Source organism: Phocoena sinus, chromosome 2, assembly GCF_008692025.1.
Source record: "Phocoena sinus isolate mPhoSin1 chromosome 2, mPhoSin1.pri, whole genome shotgun sequence".
NCBI classification, from domain to species: Eukaryota; Metazoa; Chordata; class Mammalia; order Artiodactyla; family Phocoenidae; genus Phocoena; species Phocoena sinus.
The window spans coordinates 11,311,741-11,331,216 of NC_045764.1; the positions used below are offsets into that span (position 1 = coordinate 11,311,741).

A 19,476-nucleotide genomic window follows, 5' to 3' on the forward strand; every position below is an offset into this window, starting at 1 on the left:
ACCACTTACTGAAGAGGCTGTCTTTTCTCCACTGTATATTCTTGCCTCCTTTATCAAAGATGAGGTGACCATATGTGCGTGGGTTTCCATCAACAGATGAATGGATAAAGAAGATGTGGCACATATATACAATGGAATATTACTCAGCCATAAAAAGGAATGAAACTGAGTTATTGGTAGTGAGGTAGATGGACCTAGAGACTGTCATACAGAGTGAAGTAAGTCAGAAAGAGAAAAACAAATACCATATGCTAACACACACATATATATTAAATCTAAAAAAGAAAAAATGGTCATGAAGAACCTAGGGGAAGGACAGGAATAAAGATGCAGACCTACTAGAGAACGGACTTGAGGATACGGGGAGGGGGAAGGGTAAGCTGGGACAAAGCGAGAGAGTGGCATGGACATATATACACTACCAAACGTAAAATAGCTAGCTAGTGGGAAGCAGCTGCATAGCACAGGGAGATCAGCTCGGTGCTTTGTGACCGTCTAGAGGGGTGGGATAGGGAGGGTGGGAGGGAGGGAGACGCAAGAGGGAAGAGATATGGGGACGTATGTATATGTATAACTGATTCACTTTGTTATAAAGCAGAAGCTAACACACCACTGTAAAGCAATTATACTCCAATAGAGATGTTAAAAAGAAAAAAAGAAAAGCACAACTTTCAGAAAAGCAGTTTGCATCTGGTTACATGTTTACTTACCATGCCCTCAAAGCCAAAACCTTTTAACTTGGTAACGGTTGCGTTCTTTGACTAGGAAGTAGTTATAGGGACGAGGTACAAAAAATAATAAGCATGCAGCCCTTTATTTAGTTTTGCAAAGTCTCTGCTTATAGTTCTGTATATTACATAACTGTGTTATACAAATACATTTATTTACAAAAACACTCTAGCTGTGCAAACTTGTTGCTTTTTAAAAATGTCCAGGAAGTTCCATTTCTGCCCATCCCAAGATATATTTTTAAAGCATGCATAAAAATTAACTTTGGTGTGGGAAAGCTACTCTATGTGCTGTCACATACAGTATTTTTGGTCTATTTATATATTTACAAAAATTGGTCAGTTTACAGAACCGTACAGAAGTGTACATTCTAAAATCCACAATGCAATCGTGTGGGTTACCAGGTCTCAGAAAACAAAGGAAGGATTTAGATACTGCAAAGAAAACAACCAGAGAATCCCAATATGTTAGAAAAGAGAAAAAAGAAAGAAACAGAACAAAACTAGCTTGCTTGGGCCGGCAAATTATTATACATAATTTTCATGGCAGTGCAGTAGGGTTGATCATTGCCTTCTACATGTGCCTCTGCGTTGGCTTGTGTAGAAGTTCATTGGCTTATTGTCTAGCACGCTACTTTCAAATGTACAATGCTACAGTATCAAAATGTTTTGGCAAAAAAGATCTCGAAAGGAACCATGAAGTTTTGACAAAAATAGAAATCTGTAATAAAGCTAAATAACACTAAAATAAAAGGAAATATTATAGTATCTGTTTTACAATTTGTATAGTCACACTTGTGTATTTCTCTGTTCACGTCTAGTCTCCGTAATGAAAAATATTTTTATACAAAACATACTAAAATTCTGGAATCATACATGTTTTACATGCTTCATACATTTTTTTCTTGTCTCACCACACCCTTCTCTCCTGCCATACTCTCTTTTGGTAACACATGCTTACTTCATTGAACAGGTATTGAATAGAGACAGTAAACACTATGTAATGATAACAGCGACAAAGTAAAAAAACAAACAAGCTTTACTGAAATCTATTAATCCAGTATTTAGCACATACTTAGCATTAAACCTCAAACAGTACAGCGATATGTTACATTCTCTTGTGAAAACACTTGTCGAAGACTGTTAAAAATTTTTTTGTTCTTAAATGCAACTCCGACTCGTGCCTAATAGGATTTGGCCTTTAAGAGGTTTCCTTTGCTGTGGACTGGGTGGCTTTGCTTGAACTTCCGCTCTGTGCCTTGTAGCTGGTGAGGCTAGGAGTATGGATGGTTCTGATGCTCTTGGCACCTTGATTCAGTGAAGCTGGGGAGGCAGGGGGGGGCAGGGAGGAGGAGAAGGAAGGAGGGGCTGCTCGGCCATTCTGAGTCTGCAGTGAGAATGAGAGATGGTGACCTTTACCTGTATGAGTGGGGCTCTGAAACTTCAAGGAGCCATTAGAGACAGAGGGGATGAGGGAGGCAGAGGGAGCAGATCGTCCTGTTTGGGGGCTGAGAGGGTTAGAAGGAACCGATGGTTTAGTAGCAGGTGGATTAGGGAAGTTAGAGCTGTCACCACTAGAAGAAGGCAGAGAACTGCTTTTCCCAGAGCTGGGAGAAAGGGCTGGAATCTTAGAAGCAGGTAAGGAGGGGAAAGTAGGCTTACAGTCCCCACCAGCTTTCTTAGCACTTCCATTAGCCTGCAAATAAAGATGGCAGGAGACAGTTTGTCAGAAAGCTGGTAACACCATCAATCCACAGGGTCTGGCAACACAGCCCTTCTGAGAGTCATTAAATCAAAGACACCAAACCAAACCAGTTCAAGGCCTGAGCTAAGTCTTGTCGTGCTGTACTGGACCTGGGAGAAACCCCCGAAGTGCAGAGCAGAGGGTGTACAGAACAGGGAAGAAGGAAGAAGAGTGTTTGTGAGAACAGGCACATCATTCTACTACCGTCTCCGGGCGCTGGGTGGAGACGTGAGGGTTGCGTGAGGGCTGTTACTGGGGCGGGGCTGAGGCATCGTGACGGAGTGTTAATGGGCCTCTAGTGCGATGCCGTCCACGTACACGTTAGTGCTGGTGACTTTCAGGGCAGCTTTGTCTGTCTCGGTTTCCCAAGGTGTTCTGATGAACCACTACACTCCCCCAAGGAAAGCCACCTGGCCCGCCACCTTGTGTTAACAGGTCAACTTTGGAGTCACAAAGTATAAGCTGTTTCACTGCGAGCATGCAAAAGAGTGGTGAGAAATTCAACAGAGGCTTTTAGACTCTCTTCATGCCCCCAGATCCAGGACGTGTACGTAAACCGTATCTTACAAAGAAAAATGCAATATTTGGTATAAACTAAGTCAGTGACTTGTTTCTTAAGTGCAAGAGCGTCCATCCAATATTGGGTTTAAGGTAAAACTACCTGACGATATTGGCGGGGGTCCTGCAGTTTGGACTGCTTGCCAGGTTTGTCCAGGCTTCCGGGTCTGTTCTTGGAACTCATGGGGATCGGCATCCTGCTCGTCTGAGGGGTTCCCGTGGGGCCCTGTGGGGAGAAGCAGCAAGGGGCGGGGGAGAGAAAGGACACGTGTGAGCGGCTTACCCCCGAGGCCGCGCCACTGTCCACAGAGAAGCTCAACGCGAGAAGCCACAGCCCTACATGCAGGACAGATCTAGGAGACGGACACCAGGAGACACCACTGGGGTTAATTTGAAGAATCAAACAGAATAACACTGCTCCACTACTGATCAAACGGATTTTAATGTGAGTATCAGAGCAATCACTCCAACGGCAAATGGCTGACCCAGCATCCTTTGCGGTTTTCCCAACACCAGTCAGCAACAGAGGTAAAAACAGAATCAATTAGCTGTTAGACACCTAGTTGTTGTTGTTCTGAAGGCGAGGGAGAAAGTGTGAGAGGAAGGATCATTGCGAACAGACAACGAGACCAAACGAAACGAGCCACCTGAAAGGAAGCAAGTAAATCACAAGACACCTTTCGCTAATGGTGATTATGACAGATTTAAGAAAGCAGCTGGCTCTTTTCATTTTCCGTCAGACCAAGATACCTTACGTGAAGCTGAAGGTACAGACGAGGGGGGCTCTAGGGCAGTGGGAGCTTCATCCAGGACTAGCAAGGACTGGGGACAGGCCTCCTGGGCCACGTGGGATGAGCTTGCAACAGACTCTCTGTTGGAGGAACACGAGGTATCAACTAGGGCTTTGGGACTCATCTCACTGATCGTATTTTCCAGCTGTTTGATGGTCTGCTCCAGGCTGTCCAACGTCCTGTAGGTATTTTTTCTGATTTCATCAGTTCTCGAAATCGGAGCTGTGCTCTCCAGACTGGGCTGCTCTAGTCTCCTGAGCATACCTTTCGGGGTGTCTTCGGATCGAGACCCGCTGATCTCGAAGCGCTTGGCTTCTCTGTGCTGCTTCAAAGTGCCGTCCTCTTCCTCCTCTTCATAGACCACCACCTGCAACGTCTTCTTCCCCGTCTTGGTTCCCGTGCGAATGGCTTGCGTAAGAGCGGCGAGCTGCTTTTTCGGGAATTTGAATTTGAACTTTTTCTTGGGGCTTTCAAACTGGTCGTCGGTCGTGTCGCCCTGGCTTTCTGAACTTGGAGAATCGGCTGGGTTGAACTTGCTCTGCTCGGTTCTAGTCACTTCCTGTCCTCCTGATATTCCGGTCTCCGCTGAAAGGAAGTGCGGCTGGAATTCACTCTCAGCCTCCCGCCCTGCTCCGAGGTTGCCCGAGGCCCCCTCCTTAGGAAGCTTTTGGGAGATGTTACTCTGGACCGCAGTATCTCCATTCTCCTCCTCTTCCTCTATCTTCTCCTCTGTCATCATTCTCTCCAGTTCCTCGTCGCATTCCTCAAATATGGTTGAAAGTCTCTTGTATGCGGACCGGATGTCCATGGGTTCATCAAAAATGATGATCACGGGTTTCTTGTCCAGGCACACGACCGGCTCTTCGCTGTCAGTGCCTTCTTGCTGGGAAGCTGTCTCTTTTTTGGCGTCAATGTTGACCGTCTGTACATCTTGCCCCTGTTTGCTCACTATGTCGCGGACCTCCCCGCTGGAGAGAACTTGGACCGCGGTTTTGGTGATCATGAAGGCAATGCTGTCGGTGGTTGCACTCTCCTCGGTGGGAGAGCCTGCCGTTGACTCTCCATCCTCATCAGGCGTCACGTTAGCGGGCCTGGCTCCCTTCGGTCTTAGGACAACTTGGCCAAACTCTGTCAAGGGAACCTCTCGGTCTTGAGTTTTGACATCACGAATAGTCGATTCGGTTGATCTAGTGGGAGAGGGAAGGTGACACTTATCTGTATTTTCTTGTCCTTGCTGGATCACCCCCTTTGTCTTCCCATAATTCATCTTCTGATTCTCAGTGTCACATACAGGGTACGGCAGCCCTGAGATTTTAGGTCCTTTGTTGATTTCATCTTCTAAGGAACTAACGCCAGAGAAACTAGAATTGACCCTGGACACGTTTTTCTGGGAATAGTTTCTACCGTCTCTAAGTAAACTCTTAGTGGATATGGAACTTTCCTTCATTAAGATGTCAGTTTTGTATTCTGATGTTCTTGCTGCATCAGAAATACTATTCTCCATTCCTCTTTCCCACTTAGGATGGTCACTAGGTATGGAAGCCCCTGCGGTAACCTGGGAGGGAGAGTGGAGGAGGGAAACCACACATAGTGATCAGAAATGGATCTGCAAAGGGAGGGAATTAATCTGCATGGTATCAGTTGGAACACAGACCTGGTGGACTCACCTTCCAGGATTCCATTTGGGGGCCATTTTCATATTCAACATCAGATTTCCGTACGTCTTCGTGGAAAAATTCCAAATTCTGGTAGAATAGTGTAGGACATGTTACTCCACAAAACCACACCCCCCCAAAGTGGGCTACAACTAGATTGTTTCTTTAATTACACTTCAAAACATGCGGGCCAAGCACATTCGTTACACACCAGTCCAAAGCCTACAGCTCTGTTTACCTTGGGTGGCTTGGTTCTCCAACTTCCAAAAATGCCCTGTGTTTGCACAAGATGAAAATCTCAATTAGCAAAATATTTCAAGGATTTCAAATTTTGGTGGGAGGAGCAGTTAAGAGAATAAAGGGACCAGTTCTGGACCAACACACCTCCTCTTTTCAACATCTGATTGTGAGCTTAGCCGACTCTAAAACCAGAAGAGTGGCATGGCATCGTAGAAAGCACAATACATGAGCAGGCAGATTTTGACTCTAACCCGGATCTGCCACTTAACTGTGTTATTTTAGGCAAGTCATTTCACCTCCTTGGGCCTCAGTTTTCTTGCTTATAAACCAAGGAACTAGACCAGGAAAGTTTTCACGTCTCTGCCAACTAGTTATTTCATATTTCAGTCTCATCTCTGCTTCTTGTTTGGGGATTGTCCTATAACGACTCTGCATTGCTTGGGTATGGTACTTTGAGATGAAAAAAAACCATTTTTCCCTGGTCAAATCACAGATTTGAAAACATACTTGCAGTTTGTACTTAAACTTGCCAAGTAAAGTGTCAAAATGACCTTCACGCTAATCGTAGCCAAGATGATCAAATCCCAATTCAGAGTGACAGTGCTGCCAATGCTGCCAAGACGTCATCTAAACATTTACAAGACAGATACTTGAGGCTCAAGCGGTGACTGTGACAACATGATCCAGCTTTTCCTTGAAACAAGAATTTTTAATGTAATACCCATTAACAAAGACTCCAGCTTTCATCCATGAAGATCTGGGTACTCTACAATTTTTCTGCTTGGCCCTCTGGTGGTACAAACAAATCAAAACCCTTTAAAATGGTTTCCGTTTGACCTAGACATTTCAATTCTCATTTCTGGGTATTTATACCAAATAGGTAATCAGGTACAATATTTTAACTACATGATTCAGCTCTGGTTCTCTGTGTGCTCTGATGCCGAGGAAAGCTGCACTTCTGAGGTTCTCACCGAGAGATTCAGAAGGTAAGAGCCCAGCAGTGAGAACCGGGTATGGAGAATGCTCCACCAGGCACGGGTGTATCGGTAGCCTCGGGCCCTGCCACCATGCTACCACTAGCCATGCCTTGTCACTTCCAAGGCACTGCTGTCCTTTCTTCTGGCTGTAGGAGCCCAAGAGGAAGAGGTGATTAGAACAGGATGGGACACGATCCCAAGAAGCCTGTTGGGTTAAAGCAATGACGACACAACGAAGCGCAAGAACCCAGGCTCCACCAAAGACAGCCTAGAGCGATCCTGCGGCCTGGTTAAAACCAGAAAGAATGTCTGTACACGTTCAAGCAATAACGCACAGAGACAACAAAGTCAGCATTTATCACATGGAAATACGGCACAGGATCCAAGGTGCATGAGCCACCAGACACCTCCTGTTTAACTTCCCGTCAGCCGCATCAGGCCCCAAACAAGAGCAACGAGATTCAGCTGCTACAATGAGATTCAGTGGAACAATATCATCTCTTTGGTGGGATTTTAAATTTAGAATCAACAACGAATGCATCAAGTAAACGTTGCAAGAAGAAAAATAAATGAGGTTTCAGCTCCAAACAGGGAGTCAGCGTATCATGCTAGGACCTGAGTGCGACTTTACCCTTGAGTCACAGGAGGAATTGCATCTGCAGGGCTACTGTTCTGCTGGCCTCATTGATTGGGGGGTTAGGGCTGGCATCTGTTCTGATTGGTCAGGGCCCGTGTCATACCCACTGTTAAATATTTCAAATGCCACCCAGCAATATACGTAATTTAAAACAGATCTACTAGCAGGAATCCTCCAATGGAAAGTCAGTAAGATAAAGATGTCAAGTGTAGGTTTCACATGACCCAGCATTTTTGGAAGTGGGCTAGAAAAGTGAAAGCCTGGATCAAAGTAAGGGCATCAGCTTTGTCCAGGGTAACTTGTTCACGGTCGTCATGTAATCTCACAACGATATCTTAGGTAGTCTTAGATAGTCAGGACTCTGCAGGAAAGGTAGTTAAGCCTCATTAATATCTGTTTTGGGGCCCCGAGGTTTGGGTTGTTCAGACAACTGGTGAAGCAGGGACCATATGCATTTGGGGAAGAAACCAAAATTGGAAACATAAGTTGTAGAAAAATTGCATAAAAGTAAGTACTAGACTAGCACTTCATAATAAGAGGAAAAAAACTTTAAGAAACATTTGAGTTACAGAAGGGTAGATGAATAGCCCAGGAAGAGGTTAATAATGGCAATACTTTGGGGACAGGTCTGATAGTCACGGTTATTAAGTAGATCCGTCTACTGAGTATAATTATCCAGAAAAAGCATCTGTAATTAAACCTAGTGTTTAATGCCCTGGTGTTGGGCATTCAGTACAGACCTGCTTAGTATCTGATGGACCCTTGATTGAGATCAGTGTGATCGATGGAATATGGATTTCTAATTGCAGGGCAAGAAACCCCATGCAGCTTTTTAGCAAATTAGCAAAATTCTACAATGAGATGATGATTGTATCCAGAGGGATCTTCGAGAAGCTCCGGGCCAGTGTTTAAAAGAAACGGTCACACTGGCCCAAGTACAGCACATAACTCAGGACCTGCCAGGACCTTCTGTGAATTGGCTTTAATAAGGCCACAGAAGGAAAGTCCACAGACTGAAGAAGCAACGTATTTCCAGTGTGATAATTATGGGTTCAATTCCCATTAATAGGAGGCTTCCCTCACAAGAAGGATTTATCCAGACAGTCTCCTAATCTCCCCCGTGCCTAGAGAGCCCCCATCCCCATTGCCTGGTTAACAGCTCCACTTGCCAGATCCGTGGCTGGCGGAGTTTACACGAGGGCTCTGGGAAAGCTGGGAGCCGGGGGGGAGCAGGTCAGCCTCTGTGGGGGGCTGCACGGCTGAGAGCTGTAAGCCCCAGGACTGCATCTCTTGAAGGACTGTGCTAGAATAGCCCTCCGATTGTGTGATCCTGTATCTCTTTCACTGAGCTTACTTATTCCTGCACTGAGGTACCTATGCGGAGTGACTACTGGGCTATATATTATGGCTGATTTGTTTGACTTTATTTAAAGGACGCTAGAACCTTTGAATTCTAAGATACAAGTTCCTGGCACAAAATGTTAAGGCTTGAGTTGGTCATGATAAGCTTTTTACCCTGAAATTTAGACAGAGGCTTCATTTAAATAAGATGGCTCTATTTCCAAAAATCACAAAAGCTCTAGATTCAACTTACAAAGTTGAAGTTCAAATATGCAGGTTAATCTCCTCTCCTTAAAGTTCTATGTCATGACAGTGACCTCTGTTTCAGAGCCTGGACGTCTGTTTGGAAGCCATGAGAATGCCACAAAGTTTAGTGGCACTAAAACGATACTGAACTTACTACCTTGGCAGGTACACTTTGAGAATTTCTAAGAGTAACAAAAACTCTGTTTGGCATCCTCGAACATGTGTGCAAATACATGTGTGTATGTTTCCATGGATACGCCTGCGGATGGCAGATAGACAGCTCTGCTATGCATTCTCTTCCTGGAATCTAAAGCTTTCACCTACTTTTAACGTAGATGTCTTTGGTCCAGAAGACATGATACAAATTAGAAAAACTGCTACCTACTTGGTTGATGTTTGCATTTGTTCCACCAGCATTGTTCTAGAAAATCTTGAAAGGTGTATGTATATCTTTGGTTTGGGAAGATAATGCCTGAATTCTGCATAAACTGTTGTGTGCTGTGCACAGGAAGGAACACAGCGTCCGCTCAGGAAACCTGAGCCAGAGATCTCTGGTGAAACCCCAAGCTGTGTCTCCATTAGTTTAAAAAAGAAAAAAAGAAGGGTGAGGAAGAAAGAGAAGGTACAGAAGCTCAAGCACAGAGCAGTATTAGTGTCAGAGCAAGGAAAGAAGGACGGCCCGCCGGGTGGCCAACGTGTAATTGCCACGTTACCTTCTTCTCCTTGGGGAGGGCTGTGGCCCCCGGCCTAGTGTCTTTAAGGTGACTGTCAGCCCGGGACTGCTCAGCGTGACTGTTTGAATTTACATCCATAAAGGAACACTTCTGGAATGCCTAAGGAATTAAAACACTGAGTTAACAGGGATCCGAGTGCAGCAAGGAGGTCAGAGGGAACAGGCAGGGAATCCAGAGGATCTCCCGGTCGAGACCCCGGCCTGGTCCTACATGCGGGTCACGCCAGGGCGTCAGCGCCCTGCAAACCGGCTCCCCATCTGACCTCAGGTCAGCAAAGCCCGGGCCAAAGGCTTCCTTATTTTCTGGTCCAGGCTAAGATTAAATGGATAGAGCCTTTGAAAAGAACGCCCCTTCTTCCTGTCCGGGTGAACCTGATTTGCATTTAGTAGGGCTTCTTTTAAAGGGCTTTGACCTTTAAAAAATGCTGAATACGTAAATGAATTAAGAAGCTGTCTTTTTTTCCTCTTCATTTTAGAGGGGCACAAGATATCGCAAACCATTAAACCTTAAAAGGAAAGAAATCCTTAACAATTCGCTGTCTGCAGTAGCAACATACCGCTGCGCCCTGGGTAGTTCTGACTCACGTAGAATAAAGCAAGCTCTTCAGCACGCAAGAGATCCTGAGCGGCCTGGGAGCTGCCTGACCCCCAAAGACTTGTCTCTGAAAACTAATGATGGATCGTAGTTATACGAGCCCAGGGCCACTCCTGTGAACACTGAGTGAGGGAGGTCGGTTCTCAGAGAGAAAGCATCTGCTGTGTCTATAGGGCAGAAAAGAAGTGACAATATATATGATCGCGAGAGCAGGAGAGACGGTAACCCAAGCAGCAAAATGTCCTGAGATCGGTGATTCTCAATCAGGCTACATGACACCCAGTTGAAAAAAATACTGTTACCCAGGCCTCACCCAGAGCATAATTAAATCAGACTCTCTGGGCTGTAGGATTTTTTTTTTTTTTTAACTCCTCAAATTATTCTAATGTGCAGGCAGGATTAAAGAGCAGTTACTGAAGTGAATAATTTCAACTGATCGCCTCGTATCTCCTTAATGTCAAATACTGTCATTTGGAAATAACTGCAGGCACAAAGAATACCTCACGCTTTCCCCAGGTGAACGTTCCAGCACAGGTTTTAAAATACTAGCGGAGCGGATGCCTGGGACCTTCCCCGGCCTGCTCTTCTCTCGCTCTGCTGGCTCCCAGTTCCCTCCTTAGACACCCACCCAGTTCTCGTGGGCCCTGGAGGTGCCCGGGGCTCTGCTTGCTAAGAGCCACTCGGCATTTCCGTTGGGCTGTTAGACCCTGGACTCGGGAGCTTGTGGATTCTTCTGATGCCTGGTGACGCAGAGCAGGAAAGCTGTTCCACGATTACACTCGGGGCGGGCGGGGTGGGTGGGTGGCGGTGCTGCAGCTGCTCCTTCCTGCCTCAGAGGGGCTGGCGGGTGGGGGAGGCGTCCGACTCGAGAGCCTGCAAAGGCTCCAGCATGGCCGCTGGCCGACTCTTCGATGCAGCAGGCTGGCTAATGAGGTTTGGTTACCTTAGGGTCAGAGTACTTCACTCACCACTGTTACCTGACCACCAATAACATAACAAGAAGCCAGATACTCTGCCTTTGTAAAGCTTTCAGTCAAAGGAAGCATCGAAGATACTAGCTTTCAATGGAGGGAGATATCCTCAAGTGACGGGCTCTAAGTGGCTGGAACAAAAATTACTTCTCTCGGGGGCTAGTGCAGGATTATTCACAAGCTTAAAAGCCTCACTTCTTTGATCATTAGTGCTTGTTGTTCACCCTTCACAAATGAGAAGCTATCTAGCGCTTAGTCATCCATTTGAAACAAACCAGGTCATGATTTATTTATACCATGATTTATTTAGTATTTATACCATACTTTAATATTGGAGTATAACTGATTTACAATGTTGTGTTAGTTTCAGGTGTACAGCAAAGTGACTCAGTTACACGTATACCTATTTTTCAAATTCTTTTCCCATTTAAGTTATTACAGAATATTGAGTAGAGTTCCCTATGCTATACAGTAGGTCCTTGTTGTTTATTTTATATATAGTAGTGTGTATATGTTAATCCAAAACTCCTAATTAATCCCTCCCCTGCCGTCACCTTTTCCCTTTGGCAGCCGTAAATTTATTTTCTTAGTCTGTGAGTCTGTTGCTGTTTTGTATCGTTTGTATCGTTTATTTATGTTTTTGATTCCACATATAAGTGGTACCATATGGTATTTGTCTTTGTCTGAGTTACTTCACTTAGTATGATAATCTCTAGGTCCATCCATGTTCTGCAAGTGGCATTATTTCATTCTTTTTTTATGGCTGAGTAATATTCCATTGTATATAGGTACCACATCTTCTTTATCCATTCATATGTCCATGGACATTTAGGTTGCTTCCATGACTTGGCTATTATAAATAGTGTTGCTATGAACATTGGGATGCACGTATCTTTTTGAATTATGGTTTTCTCCAGATATATGCCCAGTAGTGGGACTGCTGGGTCATATGATAGTTCTATTTGTAGTTTTTTAAGGAACCTCCATACTGTTCTCCATAGTGGCTGTATCAATTTACATTCCCACCAACAGTGTAGGAGGATTCCCTTTTCTCCACACCATCTCCAGCGCTTATTGTTTTGTAGACTTTTTGATGATGGCCATTCTGACTGGTGTGAGGTGATACCTTATTGTAATTCTGATTTGCATTTCTCTAATAATTAGGAATGTTGAGCATCTTTTCATGTGCTTTTGGCCATCTATATGTCTTCTTTGGAGAAATGTCTATTTAGATCTTCTGCCCATTGTTTTTTATTTTTAATAAATGTAGAGTTTACAATAAATACTATTATGTGTTCATTAATCTTTATTAAGACATCACTAATAATTAATCAATTAAAGAAAATAACTACTTGTTGGAGAAAGAAAGCAACAGTAAATACCCTGGTGGGATTTTGGAATTTTTTTTTGTGTGTGTGTGGTATCAGGATATTTGTCTTTCTCTGTCTGACTTACTTCACTTAATATGATAATCTCTATGTCCATCCATGTTGCTGCAAAAGGCATTATTTCATTCTTTTTAATGTTTCTGCCCATTTTTTGATTGAGCTGGTTTTTTTTTTTTTTGATAGTGAGCTGCATGAGCTGTTTATATATTTTGGAGATTAATCCCTTGTTGGTTGCTTCGTTTGCAAATATTTTCTCCCATTCTGTAGGTTGTCTTTTCATTTTGTTTATGGTTTCCTTTGCTGTGCAAAAGCTTTTAAGTTTAATTAGGTTCCATTTGTTTATTCTTGTTTTTATTTTCATTACTCTAGGAGGTGAATCCAAAAAGATATTGCTACAATTTGTGTCAGAGTGTTCTGCCTATGTTCTCCTCTAAGGGTTTTATAGTATCCAGTGTTACATTTAGGTCTTTAATCCATTTTAAATATATTTTTGTGTGTGGTGTAAGAGAATGTTCTAATTTCATTATCTTACATGTAGCTGTCTAGTTTTCCCAGCACCACTTATTGAAGAGGCTGTCTTTTCTCCATTGTATATTCTTGCCTCCTTGGTTGAAGATTAACTGACCATAGGTGCATGGGTTTATTTCTGGGCTTTCTATCCTGTTCCATTGATCTATTGAATGTATTTCTCGTTTTGTGCCAGCACCATACTGTTTTGATTACTGTAGCTCTGTAGTACTGTCTGAAGTCAGGGAGCCTGATGCCTCCAGCTCCATTTTTCTTTCTCAAGCTTGCATTGACTATTCAGGGTCTTTTGTATTTCCATATAAATTAAAGAATTTTTTTTTGTTCTGTGAAAAATGCCATTGGTAGTTGGATAGGGATTGCATTGAATCTGGAGATTGGCTTGGGTAGTATAGTCATTTTGAGAATACTGATTCTTCCAATCCAAGAACATGGTATATCCTTCCATCTGTTTGCATCATCTTCGATTTCTTTCATCAGCGTCTTATAGTTTTCAGAGTACAGGTCTTTTGCCTCCTTGGGTAGGTTTATTTCTAGGTATTTAATTCTTTTTGATGCGATGGTAAATGGGATTGTTTCCTTCATTTCTTTTTCTGATCTTTCATTGTTAGTGTATAGGAATGCAACAGATTTCTGTGTATTAATTTTATGTCCTGCAACTTTACTGAATTCATCGATGAGCTCTGATAGTTTTCAGGCAGCATCTTTAGGATTTTCGGTGTATAGTGTCATGTCATCTACAGACAGTGACAGTATTACTTCTTCTTTTCCAATTTGGATTCCTTTCATTTCTTTTTCTTCTCTGATTGCCATGGCTAGGACTTCTAAGACTACGTTGAACGAAAGTGGCGAGTGTGAACATCCGTGTCTTGTTCCTGATCTTAGAGGAAATGCTTTCAGCTTTTCACTGTTGACGTTAGCTGTGGGTTTGTCACATATGGCCTTTATTATGTTGAGGTAGGTTCCCTCTATGCCCACTTTCTGGAGAGTTTTTATCATAAATCGGTGTTGAATTTTGTTGAAAGCTTTTTCTGCATCTGTTGAGATGATCACATGGTTTTTATTCTTCAATTTGTTAATGTGGTGTATCACACTGATTGATTTGCAGATATTGAAAAATTCTTGCATCCCTGGGATAAATCCCACTTGATCGTGGTGTATGATCCTTTTAATGCATTGTCGTATTTGGTCTGCTAGTATTCTGTTGAGGATTTTTGCGTCTATGTTCATCAGTTTTCTCTTTTAGTGATACCTCTGTCTGGTTTCGGTATCAGGGTGATAGTGGCCACAAAGAACAAGTTTGGGAGCATTCCTTCCTCTGCAATCTTCTGGAATAGTTTGAGAAGGACAGGTGTTAACTCTTCTCTAAATGTTTGATAGAATTTGCCTGTGAAACCACCTGGTCCTGGATTTTTGTGTGTTGGGAGTTTTTAAATCACAGTTTCGATTTCAGTACTTGTGACTGGTCTGTTCATATTTTCTATTTCTTCCTGGTTCAGTCTTGGGAGATTGTACCTTTCTAAGAATTTGTCCATTTCTTCTAGGTTGTCCATTTTATTGGCATATAGTTGCTTGTAGTAATCTCTTATTATCCTTTGTATTTCTGTAGTGTCCGTTGTAACTTCTCCTTTTTCACTTCTAATTTTGTTGGTTTGAGCCCTCTCCCTTTTTTTCTTGATGAGTCTGGCTAAAGGTTTATCAATCTGTTTATCTTTTCAGAGAACCAACTTTTAGTTTCATTGATCTTTTCTACTGCTTTCTTTGTCTCTATTTCATTTATTTCTGCTCTGAGCTTTATGATTTTTTTCCTTCTACTAACTTTGGGTTTTGTCTGTTCTTTTTCTAGTTGTTTTAGGTGTAAGGTTATGTTGTCTGAGAGTTCTGTTTCCTGAGGTAAGATTATATTGCTATATACTTCCCCTTTGAACTGCTTTTGCTATGTCTCATAGGTTTTGCATTGTCCTGTTTTCATTTTCATGTCTCTAGGTATTTTTTTTTAAAAACATCTTTATTGGAGTGTAACTGCTTTACAATGGTGTGTTAGTTTCTGCTTTATAACAAAGTGAATCAGCTATACATATACATATATCCCCTTATCTCTTCCCTCTTGCATCTCCCTCCCTCCCACCCTCCCTATCCCACCCCTCTAGGTGGTCACAAAGCACCTAGCTGATCGCCCTGTGCTATGCAGCTGCTTCCCACTAGCTATAGGTTTGACATTTGGTAGTGTATATATGTCCATGAAACTCTCTCACTTTGTCCCAGCTTACCCTTCCCCCTCCCCGTGTCCTCAAGTCCATTCTCTAGTAGGTCTGTGTCTTTATTCCTGTCCTACCCCTAGGTTCTTCATGCCTTTTTTTTTTTTTAGATTCCATATGTGTTAGCATACAGTATTTGTCTTTCTCTTTACGACTTACTACACTCTGTATGACAGACTCTAGGTCCACCAACCTCACTACAAATAACAATTTCGTTTCTTTTTATGACTAATATTCTATTGTATATATGTGCCGCATCTTCTTTATCCATTCATCTGTCGATGGACACTTAGGTTGCATCCATGTCCTGGCTACTGTAAGTAGAGCTGCAATGAACATTGTGGTATGTGACTCTTTTTGAATTATGGTTTTCTCAGGGTATATGCCCAGTAGTGGGATTGCTGGGTCGTATGGTGGTTCTATTTTCAGCTTTTTAAGGAATCTCCATACTGTTCTCCATAGTGGCAGTATCAATTTACATTCCCACCAACAGTGCAAGAGGGTTCCCTTTTCTTCACACCCTCTCCAGGATTTACTGTTTGTAGATTTTTTTTTTTTTTAAAACATCTTTATTGGGGTATAATTGCTTTACAATGGTGTGTTAGTTTCTGCTTTATAACAAAGTGAATCAGTTATACATATACATATGTTCCCATATGTCTTCTCTCTTGCGTCTCCCTCCCTCCCACTCTCCCTATCCCACCCCTCCAGGCTGTCACAAAGCACCGAGCTAATATCCCTGTGCCTTGCGGCTGCTTCCCCCTAGCTATCTACCTTACATTTGGTAGTGTATATATGTCCATGCCTCTCTCTCGCTTTGTCACAGCTTACCCTTCCCCCTCCCCATATCCTCAAGTCCGTTCTCCAGTAGGTCTGCATCTTTATTCCTGTCTTACCCCTAGGTTCTTCATGACATTTTTTTTCCCTTAAATTCCATATATATGTGTTAGCATACGGTTATTTGTCTTTTTCTTTCTGACTTACTTCACTCTGTATGACAGACTCTAGGTCTATCCATCTCATTACAAATAGCTCAATTTCATTTCTTTTTAAGGCTGAGTAATATTCCATTGTGTATATGTGCCACATCTTCTTTATCCATTCATCCGATGATGGGCGCTTAGGTTGTTTCCATCTCCGGGCTATTGTAAATAGAGCTGCAATGAACATTTTGGTACGTGACTCTTTTTGAATTTTGGTTTTCTCAGGGTATATGCCCAGTAGTGGGATTGCTGGGTCATATGGTAATTCTATTTGTAGTTTTTTAAGGAACCTCCATACTGTTCTCCACAGTGGCTGAACCAATTCACATTCCCACCAACAGTGCAAGAGGGTTCCCTTTTCTCCACACCCTCTCCAGCATTTGTTGTTTCTAGATTTTTTGATGATGGCCATTCTGACTGGTGTGAGATGATATCTCATTGTAGTTTTGATTTGCATTTCTCTAATGATTAATGATGTTGAGCATTCTTTCATGTGTCTGTTGGCAATCTGTATATCTTCTTCAGAGAAACGTCTATTTCTGCCCATTTTTGGATTGGGTTGTTTTTTCTAGGTATTTTTTGATTTCCTCTGATTTCTTCAGTGATCCATTGGTTGTTTAGTAGCATATTGTTTGGCCTCCGCATGTTTGTGGTTTTTCTTTCTTTTCCTTGTAGTTGATTTCTAACCTCATAGCACTGTGGTCAGAAAAGATGCTTGATACAATTTCAATTTTCTTAAATTTACCGAGGCTCGCTTTGTGGTCCAGTGTGTGATCCTGGAAAATGTTCTGCGTGCACTTGAAAAGAATGTGTATTCTGCTGCTTTTGAATGGAATGCTCTATAAATACCAATTAAGTCCATCTGCTCTAATGTGTCATTTAAGGCTTGTGTGTCCTTATTGATTTTCTGTCTGGATGATCTGTCCATTGCTGTAAGTAGGGTGTTAGAGTCCCCCACTATTATTGTGTTACTGCTGAATTCTCCTTTTATGGCTGTTAGCGTTTGCCTTATCTATGGAGATGCTCCTATGTTGGGTGCATATATATTTACAATTGTTATAGCTTCTTCTTGGATTGATCCCTTGATCATTATGTAGTGTCCTTCTTTGTCTCTTGTAACAGTCCTTTAAAGTCTATTTTGTCTGATATGAGAATTGCTACTCCAGCTTTCTTTTGATTTCCATTTCCATGGAATACCTTTTTCCATCCCCTCAGTCTCAGTCTGTATGTGTCCCTAGATCTGAAGTGGGTCTCTTGCAGACAACATATATAAGGGTCTTGTTTATGTATCCATTCAGCCAGTCTGTATCTTTTGTTTGGAGCATTTAATTTGTTTACATTTAAGGTAATTATAGATATGTATATTCTTACTGTCATTTTGTTAATTGTTTTGGGTTTTTGTAGGTCTTTTCTCTTCCCTTCCTTTTGTTCTCTTGTGATTTGATGACTAACTTTAGTGTTGTGTTTAGATTCCTTTTTCTTTTTTGTGTGTATTGTAGATTTTCAGTTTGCGGTTACTATGAGGTTTTTTTTTTTTTTTTTTTTTTTTGCGGTACGCGGGCCTCTCACTGTTCTGGCCTCTCCCGTTGCGGAGCACAGGCTCCGACGCACAGGCTCAGCGGCCATGGCTCACGGGCCCTGCCGCTCCGTAGCATGTGGGCTCTTCCCGGACCGGGGCACGAACCCGTGTCCCCTGCATTGGCAGGTGGACTCTCAACCACTGCGCCACCAGGGAAGGCCCTACTATGAGGTTTTGATATAGCAGTCTGTATGATATATATGAGTGTTTTTAAGTTGCTGGTCTTTTAATTTCAAATGTATTTCTAGTATCCTGCACTTGTACTCTCCTCTTCTCACGACTGCTGGTTTTGATATCACGTTTGTGTGTGAATGATTTCCTGCCTTTACTGGTGAGCTTTCCCATTTGTAATTTTCCTGTTTCCAGTTGTGGCCTTTTCTTTTTCACCTAGAGAAGTTCATTTAGCATTTGTTACAAAGCTGGTCTAGTGGTGCTGAATTCTCTTAGCTTTTGCTTGTCTGTAAAGTTTTTAATTTCTCCATCGAACCTGAATGAGATCCTTGCTGGTAGAGTAATCTTGGTTGTAGGTTTTTCCCTTTCATCACTTTAAAATATTGATATATCATGCCACTTCTTTATAGCCTGCAGAGTTTCTGCTGAAAAAATCAGTTTATAACCTTATGGGGATTCCATTGTATGTTACTTGTTGCTTTTTCCCTTGTTGCATTTAGTATTTTCTCTTTGTCTTTAATGTGTGTCTTGGTGTGTGCTCCTCCTTGGGTTTATCCTGCCTGGGACTCTGTGCTTCCTGGACTTGGGTGACTGTTTCCTTTCCCATGTTAGAGAGGTTTTTAGCTATTCTCTCTTCAAATATTTTCTCGGGCCCTTTCTCTCTCTTCTCCTTCAGGGACCCCTATAATGCAAATGTTGGTGCACCTAATGTTGTCCCAGAGGTCTCTGAAACTGCCTTCATTTCTTTTCATTCTTTATTCTATTCTGCAGCACTGATTTCCACCATTCTGTCTTCCAGCTCACTTATCCGTTCTTCTGTCTCATTTATTCTGCTATTGATTCTTTCTAGGCTATTTTTCATTTCAGTTATTGTACTGTTCATCTCTGTTTCTTCTTTTTATCTTCTAGCTCTTTGTTAAACATTTCTTGCATCTTCTCAGTCTGTGCCTCCATTCTTTTTCCAAGATCTTGGATCATCTTTACTATGAATACTCCAATTCTTTTTTGGGTAGATTGCCTATCTCCCCCTCACTTAGTTGTTTTTCTGGGGTTTTATCTTGTTCCTTCACCTGGAACATATTCCTCTGCTGTCTCATTTGTCTAACTTTCTGTGCTTGTGGTTTCTGTTCTACAGGCTGCAGGGCTGTACTTCCCATTGCTTCTGGTCTCTGCCCCCTGGTGGATGAGGCCTCAGAGGCTTGTGCAGGCTTCCTGGTGGGAGGGGCTGCTTCCTGCCTACTGGTAGGTGGAGCTGCATCTTGTCTCTCTGGTGGGCAAGGCCACGTCAAGGGGTGTGTTTAGAGGTGGCTTTGGGCTAGGGCTGTGTTCCCACCCTGTTGGTTGTTTGGCCTGAGG

The 19,476-nt window shown here is 42.7% G+C and overlaps 1 protein-coding gene across 19 annotated transcripts in view; it reads right to left on the reverse strand.

Annotated features, from left to right (window-relative positions):
• Window positions 1–786: 786 nt before the first annotated feature.
• The window catches only part of KIAA1217 (KIAA1217 ortholog), a 493,308-nt gene continuing 474,618 nt past the window's right edge, over window positions 787–19,476 (reverse strand). For 8 of the 19 annotated variants that reach the window (XM_032621038.1, XM_032621005.1, XM_032621013.1 and 5 more), the window contains 5 exons: window positions 9,631–9,750; window positions 5,489–5,566; window positions 3,781–5,376; window positions 3,134–3,256; window positions 787–2,424 (listed from right to left, as the gene is read on the reverse strand). In XM_032621038.1, the coding sequence (XP_032476929.1) occupies window positions 1,930–2,424; window positions 3,134–3,256; window positions 3,781–5,376; window positions 5,489–5,566; window positions 9,631–9,750 (2,412 nt within the window). In that variant the 3' untranslated portion in view covers window positions 787–1,929. Of the gene's footprint in view, window positions 3,257–3,780; window positions 5,377–5,488; window positions 5,567–9,630; window positions 9,751–19,476 lie in introns of all 19 variants that reach the window. The other 11 variants (XM_032621042.1, XM_032621043.1, XM_032621048.1 and 8 more) reach the window with 8 other exon arrangements.